This window comes from Lactuca sativa, chromosome 7 (genome assembly GCF_002870075.4).
Source record: "Lactuca sativa cultivar Salinas chromosome 7, Lsat_Salinas_v11, whole genome shotgun sequence".
Lineage (NCBI taxonomy): Eukaryota > Viridiplantae > Streptophyta > Magnoliopsida > Asterales > Asteraceae > Lactuca > Lactuca sativa.
Genome location: NC_056629.2, coordinates 85,893,580 through 85,918,030, shown reverse-complemented (window position 1 = coordinate 85,918,030; position 24,451 = coordinate 85,893,580). Strand labels below are relative to the sequence as shown.

The following is a 24,451-nucleotide window of genomic DNA, read 5'->3' as shown; positions in this document are numbered from 1 at the left end:
TACCATAATAAGTAAACGATTGCATAGCAAATAGCAACACCCAATGAAATAAAATGCATGCCAATTTCATTGATAATATATATTAGTACATGGCTTCGGGAAAATTGACCTTTAAGAAGGTCTACAATACATCAAAATAAAGAAAAAAAAATTTGACAGCATAACGAATCCTTGAATAGTGTAATCACTTATTCGTAGGGTTGAACCTACATATAGGAAAGAGTAGCACCAACGCTTACTCGTAAACCTAGTTTATAATAAAATATAAGTAGTATAACCCCTACTCGTGGCGTGTGGTCTCCTGTGGCCCTCGGAATGAAGCCATGAAAGCTTGCATCTCCCCTACTCGACGTTCAGCCTTAACTACCCTCTGCTCAAGGGCAGCGTGTCTCTCCTGGTACTCTATGATCTCCGCTAGGGATGAGATTTAGAACCGGAAAACCGAATCGGAACCGGAATCAGACCGGAACCGGAACCGTTAGAACCGGAATATATAGAACTGGTTCGGGTTCCGGGTTTAAAAATTGGCTTTATCCGGGTTCCGGGTAATCCGGGTTTGGTTCCATCGGGTCCGGGTAAACCGGGTCTAAAAACCGGAACCGGTTTTTAGAACCGGAACCACTTTTAGGCCCGGAACCGTTTTTTTGTGAAACGTTTAAAATATGCATATCTGATTCGTTTCAACTCCGATTGACATACGATTATTTCCAACATGTAGTTTAGAGTTTGTACATGATTTTAAACTATAAATTTGCCATTTTCAGTTTTATATTCATTGACTTACAGTCCCCCAAAGTCGATATATCAAAGCTGGAAGTTTTTAATTTTTCAGTTTTTTTGTATTCGGTGAAAGTTTTAAAACATGTATATCTAATTTCTGAAGTCGGATTGACATATGGTTTTTTCCAACTTGTAGTTTACAGTTTGTACATGATTTTAGATTATAATTTTGTCATTTTTGGTTTAACATTCAATGATTTACAGTCCTTCGAATTCGGGATATCAAAACTGAAAATTTTCAACTTTTCAGCTATTTGTTTTTGTACTTTGTATTATGTGAAAATGTTAACACATGCATATCACATTCGTTTAAAGTCGGATTGACATGCGGTTATTTCCAGATTTTATTTTAGAGTTTTTACATGATTTTAGACTATAATTTTGTTAATTTTGGTTTCATATTCAACGAGTTACAATCCTCCAAAGTCGGGATATCAATATGAAAATTTTCAAAGTTCAACCCACTAAGTAGTAAGTAATTACCAAAAAATTCCGGTTTTTCCGGTTCTAAACCCACTTTATCCGGTTCCAACCTACCCACTTTAATGTTTCCGGGTTTTCCGGTTCTAGACCCACTTTACCCGGAACCATACCCGGAACCGAACCGGAACCGGTTCCTATATACCGGTCCGGTTTCCGGTTCTACAAAATCTCGTTAACCGGTTCCGGGTTTTCCGGGTCCGGGTCCATCCGGTCCGGGTTTGGACCCACTTTCACCCCTAGTCTCCGCTCAAGCAGTAATGAGATCCTCCTGGAGGCTGTCGATGATCCCACATGTTTGGTCGTGGTCCTCGTCCAGTCGTCAAAATCTGGCAACAGTGACCTCAGTGGTGGCACCCATATCCAAAATCTGACTAGTGGATGTTTTGGCCTGCTCACCGAGGCATGTGATCTGATGGACCATGACAGGGAGAGTCCTGTCTGCTGGACCTCTGTGGCTGAGGTCGTAGAAGCCTCGCTCCATGCCATACGGAGAGTGTTGGCCCTACTATCGGCTCCACCTCTGTAAATCGTCCACCCAACTGGGTGTGGGCCCCTGGTAACATTGTCGGTGCACAGGAACGTGGGCGACATATGGTAGGTTAATTACTTCGGACTCCGCATCGAAGTCCTCCTCGTCTGAGTCATCATCATCGTCCTCAACATCCCCCATCTATTCTTCAGTATCCTCCTCCATCTGTACTTCAGGGTCCTCTTCTGGATCCTCCTATATCCATCCCCTGTTCCCTTGGTTGGGGAAGTAGGGGTCTCCCGGCAAATGAAATCCTGCCATGATGTATGTGCAAGGGGCAAGGTGTAAGTGACATAGAAAGGGTATAGGTGTGTGGTTCTATAGTATCATAAAATACTCCTATAGTATTTTTAAACTTTATGTGTGGTTCTTAGAGTTTCTTTGTATAGGGGTTGGTAAGTTTTAGATTCGTGGTTCACCACGACCATTCCCAAACACATGTTGGTCATATATCGCATAAATATAGTTGATCATGCCATATTTATCCCAAATATGATTACATAACTATCTAGGCTTAATCGTAGCGTCCAACTTATCTTAATACTTTTATATGGTTCTTGTTATGACACTGTTCTAGTATGTATGTACTTATGCTTATACTAAAATATCATTATATCTTAAACGTATATTTTTTATTCAGAGTGTTTTAGCCTAATTGTATATATATAGTTGTATATCTTACATGGTTTGATATACTTAGTTCACTATAAACAATGCTCTGATACCAATATGTCACACCCTCAAACCAGAACGGTGGAAACGTCTTAGGGTGGATGACTTCATGTACAATATCATAACATAATGAATAAAAGTGATCAAAGCCATACAACCATCATATTGACAATTAAGAAGTTTACATTATATCCCAAAGATTGTTTACTTGATACCAAATACATATGACAAAAGTAAATAACATGACGCTGCGACGCCCCATCCTCAAAACCTTTTTCGTTACCTGTTTACTGATTTCCTAAGAATACAAGTGGTTTTGAAAAACTGTCAACAATTAAGTTGGTGAGTTCATGAGAGTTTTGTATGAGAAAAATCTCCAATTTTCCTTGTAAAATGAGAGAGTATGCCTTCAGAAAATCCAATATTTTCTTTAAAAATGAAATGTAAGTCTTAAAACCGAAGACCAAAAATGTAGGTAGAGTTGTACTAGAAAATAGTATCATGTAGTTCTATTATTATATAAAACCATTGAATGTACGTTAGTCCCGTAAACCAAATGTTTCGTTAGTACCCCATGTGAGTTATTACAACCACGCTAAGACAAGTTGGCTTGCTGCGACGTTCTTCAGGCGTCGGAATGTTAGACAATTGTCACCCAGAACTGCCAGTCTAGTTGTAGTTAACAGCTTAGGTGCGGGATTGTCAGTGCCATATAGATCAATACACAAGTGTCATGCTCTCTTACCGAGACTCTGGTTATAATTCAGGACTTTAGTATGTACTCAAGTAGGTACGGTGAAGACTACGTCTCACATAATTGTATTAATAGGTTTACATATAGTGTAATGAAAACCTTTTTTTGTACGTGGAAGTATTACCTTTCCATAGTGACTACATAGTGTAAAATAATTATACCTTTAAATAATTATATGTTTCGTACAAACTGATAAAGTAGTATTTGTGACCCATAAACTATACCAATTATAGTTTATTATGAATGTTTTGTTAAGTCCATTTATATAATCATATATGTAAATACTTATAAGTTAACATGTCTAGATGTTTTAAAAGATTATACCATATAAACTTACACCTAACACAAGTATAAGAACATTTGGTACGATAAAGTCAATTTCTAGTTTTTGCCCATTTATAATGATTTTTACCGGTAACTAGTAAAATATAACTTTGTAAAACTTATTTTTTTTTATTTATTTATTATTATTTTTTTTTTTTTTACCTTTTTAGGGTATTTAACTCAAGTTAACTTTATACGTTTAAACTCATATGTTTGATTACTTATCTTGGAAGTATCTTTTTCCCGGTGGTTTCTTTATTTATTTTGACATGTGATATATATATATATATATATATATATATATATATATATATATATATATATATATATATAGGAGTAGGATCAAATGAGAACACCTAAAATGTTGAGAACGCGAGAACAAATATCATCCATCTATTATCTTAGATCTAAGGCTATAATTAATTAGAGATTTTGTTATTATTAAAATGTTTAAAATCAATTAATTTGAATTAAAATTAAGAAAAGGGTATCATGGTAATTAATCATTTCCTTATTTTTAACAACTCCTAAAATCTCTCTCTCTCCCTCTCTCTCTCTCTCTCTCTCTCTACCTAAACCTACGACTTTATCATACTCCATTATTTTCCACTTGCATCGCCGCCATCCACGAACCACTTTCACAGTCGGAGAACGAAAAAGCATCACCTCTGCCTTTGCCGCCATGATCGCCGATGATAGCCACAGCAACCTCAAGTCTCCGATGGCCACAATCAAAAAGATAAATCAAGATGGTTCGCAGATTCGAAATCATCCCCAACCAAATAAATTTATACCTTGAAGGGGTTTGTTGCTTATAGGGTTTCTTTCGTCCCCATTTTGGGTGTCATCGTTTCTCTGTTTCGCTTGGAACCTTTCACAAACATGTGGTGTGCGTGCACGATTTGATTCGGTTTTCGCCACAGGGACAGAGTCATGGTGGTCTGGTAGATTCGAATCTGAGAGGGTGTTATAAAAACGACAATCATTTTGAATTAGTGAATTTAGGTTTTAGCTCATATGATTTTGGATCTTGTTGATTTCAGGCCTTCGTCTGGTGAACATAGAGGCCAAGATAGTTGTGAATCATCATCTGGTTCGTCATCACTTGTTAAATTGGATGTTGCAGCACAAGCACATATCACAAAACACAGGAAACTTCAAGAAGATTTGACAGATGAAATGGTGGATTTGGCACGACAACTCAAAGAGAGAAGTCTTTTGATGAATAAATCCATACAAAATACCGAAAGAGTAAGTTTTTTTTTCACATTTGTATATTGAATATTGACCATTGACTGTTTGTTTGGTGGGATTTGACTTTTGAGTGCAAATTCTTGATTCGACTGAAAAAGCAGTGGAGCAAAGCCTGGCAAGCACAGGGCAAGCGAATACACAGGCTATGGCTGTATACACATAGACTTCCAACACCTCATGCTTCACGTGGTTTCTCATGTTTTTAATGACGTGTATCTTTGTCATTGTGGTTCTTCTTATCAAGGTCACTTAACCAGATAAACTTTACAACTATTTTACATGGCTATATCTTCGTCATGGTGGTTCTTCTTATCAAGGTCCTTATATGTTCATGTCAATGATACAGTATCACATACAGGAGTCTTTGATTTGTGCTAGTTAATCATCATGTTTCTGTTTAGATTTGTATAAAGTGTGCAGACCTTGCAACTTCTCTTCTCATCTTATCCTAATACAGGTTTCCAAATACTTATTTGCTTGTTGGATGTTGCTAATCTGATAGCATGCCTTTTCTTTTACACTCAGTAAGTTGTTACAAGTCACAAACCCTTTATGTTTCAGTTGTAATCTTATATGAATACAATCATTTGCAGTTAATCATCAATGAATACTCCATGAGGCTGGTTCGAGAGGAGCAAGGAAAGCAACCACGACAATGCAGGTGAGGGGAAAAAGCCAACAGGCGGTTGCCCCTTTTGATTTCACCGGAAACACAACCCCATCCGGGTGGTTATTCTTGGCAGGGAACGAAGAATAAGAAATGATATTTTTTACACTATTTTTATTTTGTATTTATTTATGAATAGACTGTATTCATTTGTGAATATCAGTGTATTCATGTGTGAATGACTATTTAATTATACATAATTGTTTCTTTAACATTTTTGCAGATCCAATGAATAAACATGTATATAGTAGGAGGTGGGAGATTTACCAAATAAAATACCGACACCAATAGATTTCGGAAGGAGCGCGAAGATGTTTTATTCATTTATGATTGTAATTGTAGTACTAGTTTATGTATCAAAAAAATATATATTGTAACTTATTCGTTTACTATTATAATTATATTCTTATATGAATAGAAATGTGTTTTATTTATTTATATATGAGTATCATTTTAGCTGATTTTATAATCTTTTTTTCGGGTTTTATTCGGTTATGATTTTACAAGTGTATTCATAAATACATCTGAGTTAATTCATTTATAATTTGCAATTTTATTCATTTTAAAATGAAATGTATAAATCATTATTTATGAAGATATTTTTTTAAAAAAATAAATGAGGTAAACCGATAAATTATTCATTCTCTTGATATTTGATTGCTAAAAACGAAACATGAAAATGAACTGAAAAAAAAAAAACGTTTTTTTAGTTAAAAATTAAATCATGATTTTATTAATTATTGGTTCATTAAAAGAATAGGATCTAAAAATAAGATATTTTGGGTAATTGTCATCATAATCACTAAAATTTCATTTATGCCCTCTAAAAATGATTGGTCTACAACTGTTCTCGCGTTCTCAACCTTTTAGGTGTTCTCATTTGATCATTTCCCTATATATATATATATATATATATATATATATATATATATATATATATATATATATATATATATATATATATATATATATATATATATATATATCAACATCAGTTAGGTTGAGCAAAACCAAAGTCTCTTTGTATGTTTCATTTTTAATAAATAATATACAGTTAGGTTGACCAGATTACTTGCAATTTATGTGATTGATTCATGATTTTGATTCTAATTCCGCACACATCATTTCGTTTTGGACTTCATAACATCTAGCCATATGCAATTTTCCTTTGACCCCATATGGGATTTCCTTTCAATCTAATTTGGGATTCCTAATCATCAATTCTCTTAAGTGAGATTGTACACATATTTTTTAGAACGACAAACACAAAACACCCATGAAACCTATTCATGATTCTACATTTTTTGTCCACCATGATTAGGGGCGATTTTAGGGTGTTCCCAGTGTTGCACCGACAACACCTGCCTTTCTTGTCCGTAGTGGAAATTCTTTTTTATCTATTTTTCATGTATCGGCAACACCTATTTCATCTCAGAAACACCTACTATATATTCTTGCGTCCAGCCCTGACCACGATACTTGAACTTTTAACCACTTAAGGAAGAGACGCCATTCCATTACACCTTCTACCGCTATGCTACAAACTTTTAGTATTGAATAAGATTATGTATTAAATACAAAGTGATATGTACAAGAAACTAATCAATACGATTATGTAACGAATAAGATTATGTAAAAGTATTTAATGAATATGATTATATATTAAACTCTTATAATCTCACACTCTCATTCAATTTGCCAAATGTCATTGTGGTTATTTTGAATTAAATTTTTTTTCCACATGTCATTTTATGAGTTTTTCTATTTTATTAATTCCACATAATATTTTAATATAATAATTACAATAAATGTAATAATAAATGGATATTAATTTTACTAATTAACTTACCTTTTAATTACAAAATTTCCAAAATTAAAATTCATTAGTTTTTTTCTTTGTTTAAATTTAAAAGATAAAAAATATTTCTATTATAATAAATCATTTATTTTTCTTATTTTCTTATAAATTCAAAATTCTCAAATATTTTGACATTTATATATTTTTTTAATTTAACTCATATAATACATAAATCTCATAACTAATATTTAATATTTAACATTACGTATTTGACACGTATACAATCTCACTTGAGGAAAAAAAATCCTAAATTAGATGAGGTAGAGAAAATCGTAGATAGCTTTTTCATGTCAAGCAAAAAGTAATTTTTTTTTCTATTTTTAGAGGAAATCACAACCTAAATCATGAAATCTCCCACCTATGATCTCGATGGCTATATAGTTTTTTTTTTTTTTTTTTTTTTTCTTTTTTAACTATTTCTCAAAAGAAAATTATATGATCTTATTTACGAAAAAACCATGATTTTACCTTTTTAATAGTAAATATCATACCTTGTTGAAAAAATTGCAGAATTAAGATTTTGACTGTAATAACAGGTCAATTGATTTTAGTGGTTTTATTTCTTTATTTTTTTTTATTTTTGCAAACAAAAAGACAAAGAATTAATAAAAACCATGATCAAAATTTACATCTATTTCTAAGGCTAAATTTTTATATTTATATTTTATTATCTTATTGTAATATTATTATAATTATTTTATTTTTTGTTTAAGCTTATTTCATTATTCTATTGTAATTATTTGATTTTCACTGCCTAAGAAAAAAAATATTATTGATTTTTTTTTCTTTATAATCAAGATAATCCGAATCAGAGATAATATCATTTTTATTGTTTTTTTTATTGTAATTTTATATGATATAGTTATCATTTCAATTTTATTTTAATGTTATTCTATTAATTCAACAATATTATTGTATTCTTAATGTAATATTTTTTTTCAAGTTTTCATATTGTTCTTATGGTTTGATAATGGGGGCTGAGGTTGTTATTTTGATTTTTCGTTTTTGTTGTGTAGGTCTTCTCTAGTTAATTACAATATATGTTTGCAAGATTCCTATTGATTATTTTGTTTTTTTTATTAAAATCTAATACTATTCAAAAAACCTTGATGGTGCAACAATTACTAGTATAGTACATCTCGTCTTGTATGACCATTAAAATTTGTGATTAAATTTTGTGTTTAAGTATATGATTCAATCTTTATATAATTTAGATTTTGGAATATAAGTATATGGATATGCATATTGAGTTATGCATAGTGTGTATAAAAAAAACGTTTTTGTGTTGATTTTAGCGAGAATCATATAGACCAATTGTTTTATATAATTTTTGTGTGTTTTTTTTAAAAAAAAGTTCTTTATAAAATAATATTTTATTGTAAAGGAAAAAAAAATTATATTCATTATATTTTAAAAACAAAGTATTTTTGAAAAGATTAAAATAACAATGTATTTTTGTTTTCGAAAATATTACTGAAAAGTTGTTTATTTTCGTAAAAGCCAATGCAATCCATTTTATTTTTGAAAAAGTATTGAAAATATTGAAAAGCTTCTATAATAGGAAAAATCTTTTTTACCAGCTAAAATATCAATAAGTAAAGATTTTTATATTTCATCTTAAAAAAATAAAATCATAATCTTTTATTAAATAAAACTAAAATTTAAAGATTCTTTTGAAGATTTTTATTTCTTAAAACGATTTCATAGAACCAGGTTAAGATTTATTTAGTTTTTTACAAATTAAATATTTTTTTTTTTATTTTTTTTCTAATTATCTTCTTATCTTTTTGAAATCATATAAATTTCCTAAAATATAATTAATTTTATTAAAATATGATAATTGGTAGAAATATAAATAAAAAGAAAAAATAGAAAGATATTTAATTTTATTTTAATTTTTTTATTTTAATTTTTATTTTTTTAATGTAAAAATTAGTTTAAAATCTTTCGGTAATTAATGATACTTTTGTCAAGTTGTGTCTATTTCTTCATATCCATGTAGATTTCCTGAACCCAATTCATGTAATCTGTAAATTTGTTGAAATGTTTGTTGAAGTGCATTTATAGATCAGATATCTGTTCTTACCCTTCCTTCCAATCCCAACCTCAAGTCATAAAATCACATCAAAACTACGTAAATCATTTGTCTTGTGATAATCGGCCCAATTTCAATCTTCAGTTCAGATCTCCTGTTTTACTCTTTAGTAAGTAATCTATCTGAAAAAAGCAAGCATCTTCATCTAATCCTGTACTTCAATTGCTGAAATCCTTTGTTTTTCTCAAATCTAGTTGACAATTTCATATCTTTGCTTATTAAAATTCATTATTTTCATCCAATTTTGGGGTTTTAAGCTGCCCAATTACAACTTTTGATCGAGTCGTTCTATCTTCGTTTAGTAATTTGTAGGGTTTACTGATTTCTGCAAGTGAATTGTAGTGTTCTCGACACTTTGATACCGATCTAGCATAATTTGTCGTGTATGAGCATCCTGTTTGGGATTTCTTTCGATTTTCCTTTCCCTTTTGTGTTCGCTCTCATCAATTTTATCACGGAACTCTCAACTCTCAAATCTGTTTTGTTGTAAGAGGAATAAAGCAAACATTTGTTCAATTGCACCATCTTCACATGGGTATCTGAAAAGAATGTTAATCGCTTCGTTTTTAATCTCTTTTTTGTGTGTTTGATTGTGTTTCTAATTGCGATTTGATGTTTTTGACACATTGATCGTGATCCAACACGAGTCTTTATGTACGAGCTTCATTCCTCCATGAATTTGTTTTGAATGACTGCTTCTGGGTTCATTATAAATTTGGAATTTATGTGTTATAAGAACAGATTCAGGTGTATAGAGATGCATAAACCTGTTTCTTGGCTTAATCGCCTAAAAAGTTGTCTGATTTATAATCGATTGATTGATTGATTTTTTTTTCCTATCTTTGGTATAGATCTTACATGAATCTATACACACGAGCTTTCTATCCAAAAGCTAAATTTATATACTTTTCAAGATTTTCTTTCTAAAATTTTCGATTATGAGCTTGATATCAATTAGTTAATACATGTATTATATCTTTTTCGCAAGCATATGCAAAAAGATAATTTTTTTTTACATATTTTAGCAACCACATTGTAATCTATTGTGTTCATAGTGAAGTTAATTTTATTTTATACGAGTTTCTAATTCATATAACAAACATGTTTGTGGTTACTTTGTATTTTCTAATCATGTAATAAAGTACAGAAGCACAAAAGTTATTTAACTATAATCAGAGTTCAAACGGTTTGTGTAAATTTAATCATTTTAATCAGAATATATTATAATCAATGCGTATGTATTTGTAGATAGAGTTTTGGGCTAATCTAAACTTATATGTATGATTTTAACCTGTTGAATTATTATTCTTTTCAGTAATTTCCAACTCGAGCATGTGATGTGTTTTATGTGTTTCGCAACTACATAAAAGAGGTAAATGCATACACTTCTATTCATTATAATTTAAATTTGTATTTTAGATACTAATTATTAATTTGTTGCAGAATTTGGAGTAAGAAATCATGGAGCTCGAGTAGTAACATTTACCAATCAAAGTTAACTTTTTAGAAAATTTGAGTTTAAAGAGGTAAGAGTTATTTATTTTCAAGGTGTACTAAAACTTCCATGCATGCATTTCAATCACGCATTTTTAGGCCGTGGATTAAGTTTTGTCTCCTTTAAGTTAAAAAGATTGCTTGTATTTTGTAAAGATTGTGATTTTATCGAAGAAATTTTTTTATTTAATATAAGACTCTACAATATAAACACTATAATTTGGTAGATTTTACAAAGTATCATGTCTTAATAAGAAAAATATGGGAGTTGTAAAAAAAAAGAAAGAAATGTAAGTAAGATGATGTTACTATTTCTTGCATTTAGCCCTAAGACTAACACTATGACTAGGGTTGCATCTTCAATTATTATAACTTAACGAAAAGCATCTTATCTTTTTTCTTTTTTCATTTTCTTCGTTTTTGTAAGTGGACATGTGGGATATTACCAAAATAGGATATATCAAAATTAACGATAAAAATACGGTTTTTTAGGCTACGCATAAAGGGAAAGAGGCCACTTAGTGTGAGACTGAAGGAGTAATATGCAATCAAAACATTAACTACCGATAATTTGATCATAGATTATAAATTATATACTAAAATGAGTCGAGTTTTCATTATTTGAAGTTTGCATAAAGTCACAAACTCTTCGGTTACAACTTACACGTTGCCCTATAAGAAAGGATTAAATGCAAGAAAAAGCGACATACTTTCTTTTATTTCTTTGTTATAAGCATTCCACTTTCATTTCTTCCTATTACCACATTGTACTACGAAAAATCTATCAAATTATATCAATATCATCTTACTTTCATTAATCTTTTTTTTTGTTTCCTCATTTTCTTTTCTTTTTACATTAGGGAACTCTCCGATTTGCACCAATGCAATCCCGACCCACAAAATTTACCATAAAAATGGGCGGAAAAGTGCATGAGATTACGCCATGCACCAATCACAACCGCCAAAAGACAATAGAAAATGACCAAAACGCCCTCGAGGTGCCAACCATCCCATCCAACAGCGACAACAAAGGGACGGATCACATCCCAAACGCTTCTTCTTCCTCCGAATATTCCACCGAAGATGACGAAAACGCCCCTCCACCATACCCCGACTCCCAAAAACAAATGGTTCTCTACGACCCTTCTTCAAATCATTCAAATGCAATCACATCCATCCAAAACAAGCCCCGATCTTTTCCTAAAAAACATTTAGATCCCAAAAGAGTAGTGCCGGAAGTCGGTGCTTTCACCGTCCAATGTGCTAATTGCTTTAAATGGAGATTGATCCCTGATCAAGAGAAATATGAGGTGATCCGTGAACATATCACGGATCACCCGTTTCTGTGTGCCACCACACGTCAGTGGGATCGTCACGTTTCGTGTGACGATCCCACTGACATCGAGCAGGATGGCTCGCGAATTTGGGCTATTGATAAGCCCAATATCGCAAAGCCTCCGCCAGGGTGGAAGAGGCTTTTGAGGCTTAGAAGCGAAGGGAGCTCGAAATTTGCTGACGTGTAAGAATCTTTTTCCCAATTTTTTTTTTTAATTTTTGTGTTGTTTCCAGGGTTAATCTCGTAAAGACCTTATATTTTACGATCGGTCCCTTTTAGTCATTTTTCTCTAGAAAAAGTCGTAAAACGTGAGGGTTTTTTTCGGAAAAAACTAGAAAGGTGAGGGTTTTTTCATAAACAGTTTGAAAGTTAAAAGGCAAAATTGAGGGCTATTTTGGGAAAAAATGAAAAAATATAAGGCCTTTTTCATGAAAGAAATAAAGATGAGGTTTAATCTGGAAAAAGCACAAAATATAAGGTCTTTTATGAGATTAACCCTTGTTTTTATGCATTTTTTTTTTATGATGGATGTTGATTTATTTGATGTTGGTTTTGTATGTTTTTATTGTTTTTAGATATTATGCTTCACCAACGGGTACTAAACTTCGCTCAACACCTGAAGTTGAAAAGTATGTTCTTCACTCTTTAATTTTAGTGAAACAAAATACAGAAAAGCACATCATTTCTTTGATTGTTTTGTTGATTTGGTATCTTAACTCTTTTCTGTAATGATTATATATATGTTAGTCATGAAATCAATAAAATGGTGAAATTACTCGATTAGTAAATTACAAATGTTTTTCTGTATTTTGTCCTTTTGGTATTATATATTTACATTACAAGATAAAATGGTTCCTAAATATTTTTATTAAGCAGATATTTGGCTAGCCATCCAGAACATGCACAAGGAGTTGCAATAAACCGATTTTCATTTCAAATCCCAAAACCTTTACGCGATGATTATGTGAAAAAACGTCCTTCTCAGAATCCAGAACGAGGTATTTTAGGGTTCAATTTTAAAAATATCTTTTGTTAATTCTTATAGAAAACAAATATATAATTTGCAAAAATTAGCAATGTACCTTATTCTCTTAACCAATCTTTACCATTATAATCAATGTATTTTAATTTTTTACCCATAATTGCAACTTACATTTTTTTTACAAAATATAACAACGAAATTATATTTCTTTATCACTTATAACAATATGCAACAAATAAGTTACATTGTTCATATTTGTAGTGAAATGTAAGTACATTGTTGTTATAGGTTAAAACATATATATATATATATATATATATATATATATATATATATATATATATATATATATATATATATATATATATATATATATATATATATATGAGTAAAAAATAAAAATAAGGTAAATTGTTATTATCATTAAAGTAAATGTAAGTATGTTGCTATTATGGGTAAAAACAAAAAAAAAATTCTATCACATAATTTTATATGATGCATCATCATATAGAGTAAATTACTATTATGAGTAAAGAAAAGTAAGTATGTTGCTATTATCGACTAAAGTGATTTTTTACATCTTGCAGTTCAACCGATAGCATGGGCGGGCCCGGTAGACAACTTGAATTTGCAAATAGGTAAGTTCCTATTATGAAAAAAAAAAAGAAAAAAAAAACTAAAATAAAGTAATTATTATGTGTAAAGAAAAATGTAAATTTGGAGTTTACGTGTGTTTTGTAGCAGAACCGTTAGCTTGGGCGGGTCCCGCGGAGAACCGAAATGGTATGCCGGAAGCTAAGAAGAGAAAGTATGATTTTGATTGTTTATAGAAAGGGGGTTTTTAAGAAAAATGGTATTTTGCATTATGGCCTTTTGTTGATATGACTTATTAGACTTTTTTTTTTTTTTGTTTCACATAGGGTCTCAGGGATGAGGCCCTAGGGTTTGTTTGTTGGTGTTTTGTTGTAAAGATGTGTAAAAGACCGGGTCTGAGGTTTAGACCCGGTCTTGATTAGGTACTACATCTGGTCCAAGTTTTGGACCAGACTTTTGATATGGTGGTAGGACTAAAATGAGTTGGTAATGTGGACCTTATAGCATTATAGGTTGGTTAGGTCGTTTCGGTTTAGAAGTTTTATTGTTGTTGTTATGGTTACTATCATTTAGTATGATATAAAAAGTTGGAAATTTCACATTTAAATAGTGCCTCTATAAGACATACATATTCACTTGAAATGCGAATTTGTATAATAAAAATGAAAAGGAGTAAAATTGGACTTGTTTTTCAACACAATATTCATGTTGTATTTTGCATGAACCACATAAATATCGATCTAATGGAAAGTGTTTATCTACTAATATTCCAATTAGGAAATATATTCTTAAACTTGATTCGGATTAAATTTTCGTAACGCTCTATTGAATTCCGGGAGCAAAAAATATTGAGACATTCCTAGCTTTGGAAATTCAATGTGGATCTTTCAAAACCTTAAAATTTACTAATAATATTCTTACAAGATGAAATGCGATTTTTTGGAGGGATGTTCATAAGAAAACCCTTTTAGGTTGTTTGTTTCGTTTGATTCCTAAAGAATTTAAAGGAATTGGAAACTAAATTCCAATACAAAACATGTTTGGCTTACAAAAGAAATGGAATATAATTTCCATAATTACTTTTTAATTTCCTATATGAAAGATTTTCAGTTCATTCCCCACACATCAATAATTCACATTTAGTTGCTTATCTTTTTTTTTTCTTCTTCTAATTGCTTATCCTTCTATGTATATGAGATTTTGTTAAAAAAAAATAATATCATCTACGTGTTTTATATTATTATATAATAAATGACTTCTTGTTTTATATTATTATATATAATCATTTTATTTCAATTTAAGAAATATTTTTACTATTTGATTGTGTTCTACGAAATGTTAGTTATTTTTCTAATTTATATTATATAGAATAGTTCAATAAAAGATGTTGTAATTAAATAAAACTTTGTTTTGTTTATTAAAAAATATAAAGGGTATTTGTGTCATATTATAAAATTTATTTTTCAATTTCTTTGTAAAATCAGCAAACCAATCAAAAAAAAGATTCAATTCCTTTTCCTCCAAACGCATTTCAGTTTTTAGTACATTCAGATTCTAATTCCTTGGATTCCAATTCTTTTGACAAATTCTATTCCTTCAAAAAAACATTCTGTGAAACAAACGCCGCCTAAAGTTTTTGAGTTTTAATGGTTTTACCTATTTTTTAATTTTTTTTAGGTTTTATTCTATAATTTTCATGCAACTTCTTAATTTTACTATTTTCCTTTTATGATTTTCACCAGTTTCTCCGCTTCTTTAAAGTCAAACTTGCTAGAAAACCTTAAACTTGTATAGTTTTACTATTCTACCCTGGGCGCATATATGCATGCTTATTCCTATTTTTAAACATATTTAATATGTGATCTATATGATTCATATCAAATTTAATAAGTTATTTGCTAATTCATTTTAGTTATCACCTTTTTTGGTATTATTTATTTATTTTTTATGGATTGCTATTTTAAGAAACAACTTATAAATTTGTAGTAAAATATTGAATCTCATTTCTTATGTGAAAGAATTGAGAAAAATAAACATAATATAAAGTCTGTCTCGGGTGTAAGATAGAAGCCTTACCTTAACCAACGTTATTGTATGCATTGAGCTAATTACTATAAATTGTGTTAATTACATTTTTGTAATTGAAGTAGTTTATGGATTGCTATTTTATTAAACGATTTGTAAATTTGCTGTAAAATATTGAATCTCATTTTTTGTGTACACGAGTTAAGAAAATTAAACATAAGTATAAAGACTCCATTGGGTGTAAGGCATGTACCCTTACCCTAAGTAGCATTACGTGTATACATTAACCGTGGGTAAATGACTTATGAGGGTAACCAAATGTTCATTTTGTTTGCATTTGGTCATTGTCGTTTTTTTACTTCATTTATCATTTAACTTGTTGTAGGTATTCACAAAAACCATTGCAACCTGCTATTAAAGGTTTCCAGCGGCTTTCTCAGCTCCGGCGACTCTCCGGCCGTCTTCTCCGACGAGCCTCCAACCAACATGAGTTTTCCGGCGATTTCAAAACCACGAATCTACAAGCTCCATTGAAGTACTCCTCCATCACCACCACGTGTTACAGTCGAGCATCATCACAACCCAATGCCATCTTCCCATACGTCACCATCTGCGACTATCTTTCCCTGCATTTTACCTATACAAAATCAACAAGAAAACACCATATAAAACCACCATTTTCCACATTTTCTAGATTTGAAGAACAAATTCCATATCCAAAATTGAGTTTCAATATCCAAGATCCAAAATCGAGCTTCAAATCCAAGATCGAAATCGAAAAATGAAGAGCATTTTCCAGATATTGTTTTCAGATCTTAAGAAAACACACAAAGAACATATTCCATATCGAAACCTAAAAAAATCGGGCTTCATTATTATTGTTCTTCAAAATTGAAACCCTAGTCATGTTACAAATCGAAACCTGAAAAAATCTGATTTGTTTTGAGTTCACTTGTTCCAGATTTCGCCGGAAATTCATGTGGTTAAGATGAAAAAAAACATCCTGAGAAAGTGAAGGTGTAAAGGGTGGTGTTCAGCTTCAGGCGGTTAAGATGGTAATGGTTCGAGGTGGTGAATCGTCGGAAAACTCATGTTGGCTGGAGGCTCGTTGAAGAAAACGACCAAAGAGTCGCCAAAGATGAGAAAGTCGCCATGAACCTTCAATAGCAATAGCAGGTTGCAATAGATTTTGTGAGCACCTACAACAAGTTAAATGATAAATGAAGTATTAAAAAAAAGTTACCAAATACGAACAAAATGTACAATTAGTTACCCTTTAAGTCATTTTCTCTATTAAGTGTATACATTACCATAATTACAAAAAATCACATAATTGCTATTTCAAGAAACGACATATAAATCTACAGTAAAAAATTAAATATCAATTTCTATATACAAGAGTTAAGAAAAATAAAGAAGTGATTCGTACACAACAGTTTTTTGTCATACACAACAATTCATGCATTATATAGTTGTACAATACAACATCTTAAAACACCAATTGTTGTGTATGAAGAAAAATTGTTGTGTACGGATCAGCTCTGTAAGTAAAAAGACTCGCGCGTAAGTCAAGCGTCACACCCTAAGTTGCGTTAATTATATATTTCACGTAGCTAAAGTATATTTACTTTTTGTAATCATTGGTAAACTAAAAAAATAAAACGTAATTAGGATAAAAACTTTACAAGCTTAACGGTTTCGTGCGATAGTGTTTGCCACTGGATTAGAAAACAATTCCCGAAACTCTATTCGGATTATAAATTCCATTGAAATCCGAAAGCAACATGCATTTCAAGACAAATTCCCGTCATTGGAAACTGAACGTTGGATCCTTCGGATACTTAAAATTTAGTGTAAATCGCAAAAATGGTTCAAAATATATATATATATATATATATATATATATATATATATATATATATATATATATATATATATATATATATATATATATATATATATATATATATATATATATATATATATTTGCAATTTTGCTACGGATCAAGTTCCTGATTTTTTTTTCTTCCAAAAAGAGTCATAATGGCAGAAATTTCATTGTGGGTTTTGTTTGCTTTGAAGAAATTACAGAAAAATGAAGAGCATGAAGAAGATGATGTTAAAGTTAATGAAACAAGGTCATTTTTTAAGATTTTGTAAGTTATTTATTTATTTATTAATCATTGGTCATTCACAATTTTAATTTATAACAATTCTTAAATAAATAGTTAAATTTTTATTCGGTATCACTTCTAAACATCCATTCACTAAAAAAAAGAATCAATGTTTTTATTATTTTATCTCAACACTAAAAATAGAAACAGCCCCTTTGCTTACAAGAGAACTAAAAAAGGTTTTGGAATTAATACAAATGAAATGAATATAACTTATTTATACTAATAAATAATATTAACATCGTACTTACACAGAATCAACTACAAACAACAATGGTGGAGAGACTGGAATCAGCAGCTCCACTAATGAATCCACCATTATTTTTCACCTCCACCAAATACCTCAACACCTCCTCCGTAATCACTTCCCCCGGAATCAGCAATGGAATTCCGGGCGGATACGGACACACCAATTCCCCACATATTTCACCAATACTTTCTCTAAAACTCACTTTCTTTTTACTCGCAAAAAACGCCTCTCGAGGGCTCAATCTCATCCCACTACACATCCCCATAAAAACCCGTACATCATTCGGAATCGGAATCGGAATCGGAATCCGTGATTCCGACAAGTACTTTAACCCCGACACAAGCCTAACAACATCATCTCTCCTCGTTCCAAGATTTATCGCAAACGTAATCGAACGGGTCCCAACAAGTTCCGAAACCACACCATAATTTTCGTACAAAATATCGTCAGCTTCAAATCCCGAAATCCCAAGCTCCCAAACTCCGACTGTAATCCGTAAAGGATCGATTCCGATGTTGACACCGGAATCGAGGATTCCAATTCCAGGGATTTTTTTAATGAGGGATTTTGCTTCAGCAGCTATTTCAACAGCTTTATCGAAGATTTTAGGGTTTTCGCTAATTTGAGCCCTGGAGGCATCTAAAGAAGCTAAAAGGAGATAACTTGGACTAGTGGTTTGAAGGGTTTGTAGACATTGACATATTTTTTCTCGATTTATAATATTTCCTGACACGTGTAACATTGATGATTGTGTGAGAGATGATAGCACTTTGTGGGTTGATTGTATGGCGAGATCGGCGCCTTGGTGGAGAGCTGAGGGAGGGAAGGAGTTGTGAAAGGCGAAGTGGGCCCCATGAGCTTCGTCCACTATGAGAGGGGTATTTTGGGAATGACATAATGACGAGATTTGTTGGAGATTGGTGCAGATTCCGTGGTATGTAGGGGAGGTTATGAGAACTGCAGATGGTTTTTGACCTTTTGTTTCCAATTCTTTCATTGCCTTCTCCACCTGAAAAGGGCAATTTGGTCATAAGAAAAAAATATGTAGAATTAGTGAGTTTTCTAAACATACCTGTGAAGGAGTAACACCAGAAGCAATGTCCCAATCAGAATCATACTCAGGGGTAATGTACTTTGGTATAACACCAGATAACACCATGGAAGAAAAAGCTGAGATATGAGAGTTTCTTGGAAGAATTAGTGTATCTCCTGGTGAACAAGTAGCCATAACTGATGCTTGGATTCCACATGTTGTTCCCCCAACTAAGAACCATGTTTCTGTAGCTCCGAACAATTCAGCTGCTTGCTTTTGAGCATCTAAAATGGGTCCCACAGGTGTGAATAAGTTGTCAAGTTCTGGAAGCTCAGGTAAGTCATGATGGAAAGGTTGTAGTCCAATGAGATTCGACAATGAAGAAGGAGCTGCTCTACCCCTGTTATGTCCAGGAAAGTGAAAACTTGCAACTTTTTGCTCGGATGAAGCTTTTAGCGCGCTAACTAGTGGAGGAAGTTTATGGTGTTTTGATTGTTGGGAATTGGAAATTACCGTTTTGTCCTTGATGGATTTTATCTTGTCTAAGAGCTTCACCTTCTCGTGGTTTCTTTCCTGTAAGATTATGTAGGAAAGCAACATGATTGTGATATTTAGGGTTCAATACCAAAGATACACCGGATTTTCCTGATTTCAGCACAAAAATTCGGCGTCGAATTTCTAATTTCTAGTCTAACATGTCATTGTATTCGAAAACACAGAAGAATTGAACTAAAATTAGTAAGAAAATACAAAAAACAAACTGTAATAACGAATTCAAAGCCAGAGGGATTTTAGTTTTTTACCTCAGAAATACAAGCCCTTGTTGTACTGCTATACCCAAGGCTCTGCAAGAGCACAATTTACAGAGATGATTTGAGCTTACTCGATAGATGAAAAACAGCAAGTATTTAATAGAACGTGTATGGATTACGTACCAAATGTAGAATGGCGGACGCCATTGTTGATGTATGTACAAAGGCGGAACAGCGAAGCTGATCTTCAGGCTCTAATTAATCATATGGACCGGAGTACCGGACCGAACTTTACTAAATCTGTTTTTGAAGTTATAAGCCCATTAGAACATTGAGAAAAAAGAAGAGTAAATTACACGAATGGTCCCTATGGTTTAGGGTAATTTGCGTGTTTGGTCTCTAACTTATTTTTTTTAACTCGGAAGGTCCCTACTATTTGGTTTTGTTACACGCTTGGTCTTTGTTTTACCTAAAAAAACTATTTTGCCCTTGATTTTTTAAAATATTTAAATAAACGCATCCTAACCCCAACCCCTCTCACTTTACTATACATATCTCATCATTTTTTCCTATTTAAATAATTGTCTTTTTAGGTAAGTCAGAGACCAATCGCGTAACAAAAACAAAGAGTAGGGACCAAACGTGTAACAAAAACAAACAGTAGGTACTTTCCGAGTTAAAAAAATAAGTTAGGGACCAAACACGCAAATTACCTCAAACCATAGGGACCATTCGTGTAATTTACTCAAAAAAGAAAAATCTAACTCATTGAAGCATTGAAATTCGAGGGAAAATATTGCAATTCTCTCAAATTTGTGCATTTGGTTAGATTTTAAATAGGAAAAATGAATCCTAAATAATAAAACATCTTACTCTAAATGAAGGTTTTATTTGTTACATATCACGTTCTTATTTAATTTATATCACGTTCTTATTTAATTTGTTAAATGTTGTTTTATGGTTATTTTGAATTAATTTTTATTTCATATGTTATTTTCTGGGTTTTTCTATTTTAATAAATTTCATATAATACTTTAATGTAATAATTACAATAAATATAGCAATAAATGAATATCAATTTTATTAACGGATTTGCTTTTGTATTTCAAAATTCTCAAATTAAAGCTCATTAGTTTATTTTTTTATTTATTTAAATTTAAAAGATAAAAAAATCAATTTTAATAATTCATTATTTATTTTTATTTTTTTTATAAATCTAAAATTCTTAAATATTTAGACATTTATATTTATTTTTTTTAATTAACTCATGTAATATATGAGTCTAACAACTAGTTTATATATATGGAGGAAAATACTTTCCTTCAACAAAATGATGGAAATAATTCTATATCATCAAGGAAAGTGAAACATTACCATTATACCCCTTTGTTGGGCTTATTTTGTGTTGTGTCAATTGTATATGTTAGAATAGTCTCATTTATACCGGTTTGGGCCTATCTGCCCATTCGTGTTTATTACTTTATAGGGTTAGGCTATTTAATATGCATGCATGTATCAATTAGGGTTAACGATTGTATCACCCTACCTAACTCCCACAGAGAAGTACACGTTGAACTCTTCTAGAGCTTTGATAATCTAAGCATTCGACACTATTCTGATCATTGTTCTTGTTATTTGATTCACATTATTGTTTATAGAATCTATCGATCAATATTATTGTTTCAACAATTGGTATCAGAGCAGGAGATAGTGTAACTCACACGCTACTCTTCTGTCGAGGTATGTTAGGGTTTTGAGTTTTTATTGGATTCGTTCTTGTCGTCTTGATCGTTTCTATTGATTATAGACGTCGGATCTACATCTTGATTTTTACCCTAAACTCGATTATTGTTTTACATATCTGATTTTATACCAGTCTTAGTGAATCTCGACATCATGCAGCACGAAGATCCTCATACTTTTTTCTTTCAATTTTTCCACTAGTATCGGATCTACTACTAGGATCCCAATCCTCTTCCCACAGAATTATGAAGTCTAGGCACTTCACTTCGAAGACTATGTTCTCAGCATTGAAGATCATGGCACCATAATATGGCAAGCCATGATGCAGGAGACGTTCGCTGACACGGCTACCAGAGGGTCATCAAGATTCAATCCGAATACAATACACTTCTTGTTGAAAATACTACAATTCCTCAAGATGAAAATGATAAGCTGTTGAGCAACATCAAGGCAATGAGAATAATAAGGTTTGCTCTTCCTACAGACGTTTTTTCGTCTGGTGAGTGCATGTGAGATGGAAAAGGAGATATGGGACAGGTTAAAGGAGCTTTATTCAAGCGACGCTGATTTAGAACACTCTATACAAACATTACTCTTGTTAGAGTTTGGAGCTTTTGTTCAAAAGTCTAATGAAAAACTGGATCAGACATTCAATTGTTTTAATCATTTATTAAGCAAGATGCTTAAACATAATCTCAAGCGTGAAGTAATTGAGCAAAAAGTTACGTTTATAAATGGATTGAGGTATGAATGGAAAGCGGTTGTGTCTACTGTGAAAGCTCACGAACAGTTCAAGAGCTACTCTTTGGCCAAGCTTATGGGAATTCTAAGATCCCACGAAGATGAAGTAACAAAGGATGTGAAGCTCGTCTCTAGCATGGGGTCATTGGCGTTAGTTGCGAAAGGCAAGAAAATAGTTGAAGAAGATTCTGAATCCGACTTCACAAATAGTGAACTTACAAGGAAGAGTATGCTTTGTTGGTGTCTAATCCCAAAAAGTTTGTTAAAAATAATTTTAGACGATTCAAGAACAGGAACAAATAGGGAAACTACACTTCAGACAAGCAAAGATATGAGAGCTTCAAGAAATCTCAAAAGGATTAGGGGAAGCAAGAAAAGAAGTTGTTGGGGGATTCAGAATACGATTGCAATTACTGTCAGGGAAAGAATCACTTTGCCATGGAGTGTATGCTTAGGAAGATGAATGAGAAGAAAGAAAAAGAGAAGGATGAAGCCTACTATCTTCAAAAGATAGAAGAGCTTAGAAAGAGGAGTGTTGCGAATGCAAAGCCTGTCTTGATAGTTCAGGAAGGTAGTGATGAAGAAGAATGTGTTGAAGTGTGGTCCACAAATTCTTAAGATGATGAAGTCAGGAAACCCACTCATGGTGGGTGTTTTGTAGCAAAGTCTGATTTACTGGAGTACGAAGGGAGATTTCTAATGGTTCAGAACGCGGTTTCGAAATAAAAGGGCTATGCAACTGATGGAAGCCAGGCCTCTGAAAATTCTTTTGTTGTGAAGCCTGTTTCTAAATAGGTGAAAGAATGTGCGAAGGTCATGGAAAAGTACACTCTAAACTCCAATCTCTTAACATTCATATTACCCATTATGTTTCTAAATTAGACGATTTAAAACACATTGTTTCTAATTTTAGGTATAGTTTAAAAAGAACTCATCTTTGCAATTCTAATTTAACTAATTAAGTCAGTAGGATAACAAATAAGAGTGAAGAGATAAGATTATGGATAGAGAAGTTGGAATTAGAGCTTACTAGGTCAAAGGATGATGTTATTATCTTAAGTGAGAAAATTTAGCACTTTTGAAACAAAGAAATTTTTTCCTGCTTGATAGCTAAGCATTTATATTTCAATATTACTCAACTGCATCTTGATTGTGACATAGGAAAGGGATTGCACAAAATGATTTTGCCCTTTCTTGAATTGAAAGAGGATGAAATTGATGCGGATTGCTATAAGTGCGAATCAATTGTGTCATCAGATGACGTCTCTAATTCTTACATAATTGGACTTGAGAAAATTGAGGAATATATTAAGTCCAAAGATCACAAAAACATGTTGAAAGAATTGTTATCTGAAAAGGATAAAGAACAAATCAAATCAAGCACTATACAAAATTTTGATTCATTATGCGAGAAATTAAATTTAGAAAATACTTTTAATTCTGAAAACATTTCTGAATTTGATGAAAGCGATATGAGTGAAATTTTAGTAGATGATGAGATAGATTGTTCTGCAGGACATACACAATACAGGGGCAAACCCTAATTTTTAGGGTTTGTGCCATATTTAAACAATTTATGACGCCCTTGGACCTCTTAATGAACAACCTCCATCTCTTTATACCCTAAGATCGAAACCCTAATTGCTATTTGTGATATTTGAGCTTGGAAGTGAGTTTTGGTGGTGTTTTTGGTGAAGTAGAAGAAGAAGAACACTTGGAGGTTGCTTGGGAGTAGCTTGAGCTTGTAGATCCAGAGGAATCTTCATCTTAGCAAGCCATTTGAGGTAAAAAAAAAAAGCACTCATATCGATGGTTCCTTATGCTAGATCTAACTTATGGTGTTATTTGTGCATTTTTGGGTCCTTTAAGCCATATTTGAGATTATGGTCTACTCCAGAAGCCATGGATGTT

The 24,451-nt window shown here is 31.9% G+C and overlaps 2 protein-coding genes and 1 long non-coding RNA gene across 5 annotated transcripts; 1 reads left to right on the top strand and 2 right to left on the bottom strand.

The window, feature by feature from the left end:
• Positions 1-9,306: 9,306 nt before the first annotated feature.
• LOC111887662 (methyl-CpG-binding domain-containing protein 2) lies at positions 9,307-14,429 on the top strand. 2 transcript variants are annotated; one of them, XM_023883835.2, is made up of 8 exons: positions 9,307-9,525; positions 10,732-10,788; positions 10,860-10,942; positions 11,771-12,429; positions 12,822-12,875; positions 13,123-13,244; positions 13,816-13,866; positions 13,970-14,429. In XM_023883835.2, the coding sequence occupies exons 4-8, from the start codon at positions 11,792-11,794 to the stop codon at positions 14,056-14,058; spliced, it is 954 nt and encodes a 317-aa protein (XP_023739603.1). In that variant the 5' UTR covers positions 9,307-9,525; positions 10,732-10,788; positions 10,860-10,942; positions 11,771-11,791; the 3' UTR covers positions 14,059-14,429. The 2 variants fall into 2 exon arrangements, with proteins under 2 accessions (XP_023739603.1, XP_023739604.1); XM_023883836.2 differs by having other exon boundaries at positions 9,308-9,525; positions 13,973-14,429.
• A 1,557-nt stretch (positions 14,430-15,986) lies between these two features.
• LOC111887663 (uncharacterized) lies at positions 15,987-17,064 on the bottom strand. The gene is made up of 2 exons (XR_002848843.2): positions 16,770-17,064; positions 15,987-16,484 (listed from the first exon to the last, which is right to left on the bottom strand). It is a non-coding gene; the product is annotated as an uncharacterized LOC111887663 (long non-coding RNA).
• Positions 17,065-18,219: 1,155 nt separating this feature from the next.
• On the bottom strand, positions 18,220-20,352 carry LOC111887661 (uncharacterized). 2 transcript variants are annotated; one of them, XM_023883834.2, is made up of 4 exons: positions 20,240-20,352; positions 20,108-20,149; positions 19,344-19,877; positions 18,220-19,280 (listed from the first exon to the last, which is right to left on the bottom strand). In XM_023883834.2, the coding sequence occupies exons 1-4, from the start codon at positions 20,261-20,263 to the stop codon at positions 18,279-18,281; spliced, it is 1,602 nt and encodes a 533-aa protein (XP_023739602.1). In that variant the 5' UTR covers positions 20,264-20,352; the 3' UTR covers positions 18,220-18,278. The 2 variants fall into 2 exon arrangements, with proteins under 2 accessions (XP_023739602.1, XP_042752290.1); XM_042896356.2 differs by having other exon boundaries at positions 19,344-19,994; positions 20,240-20,312.
• Positions 20,353-24,451: the final 4,099 nt, after the last annotated feature.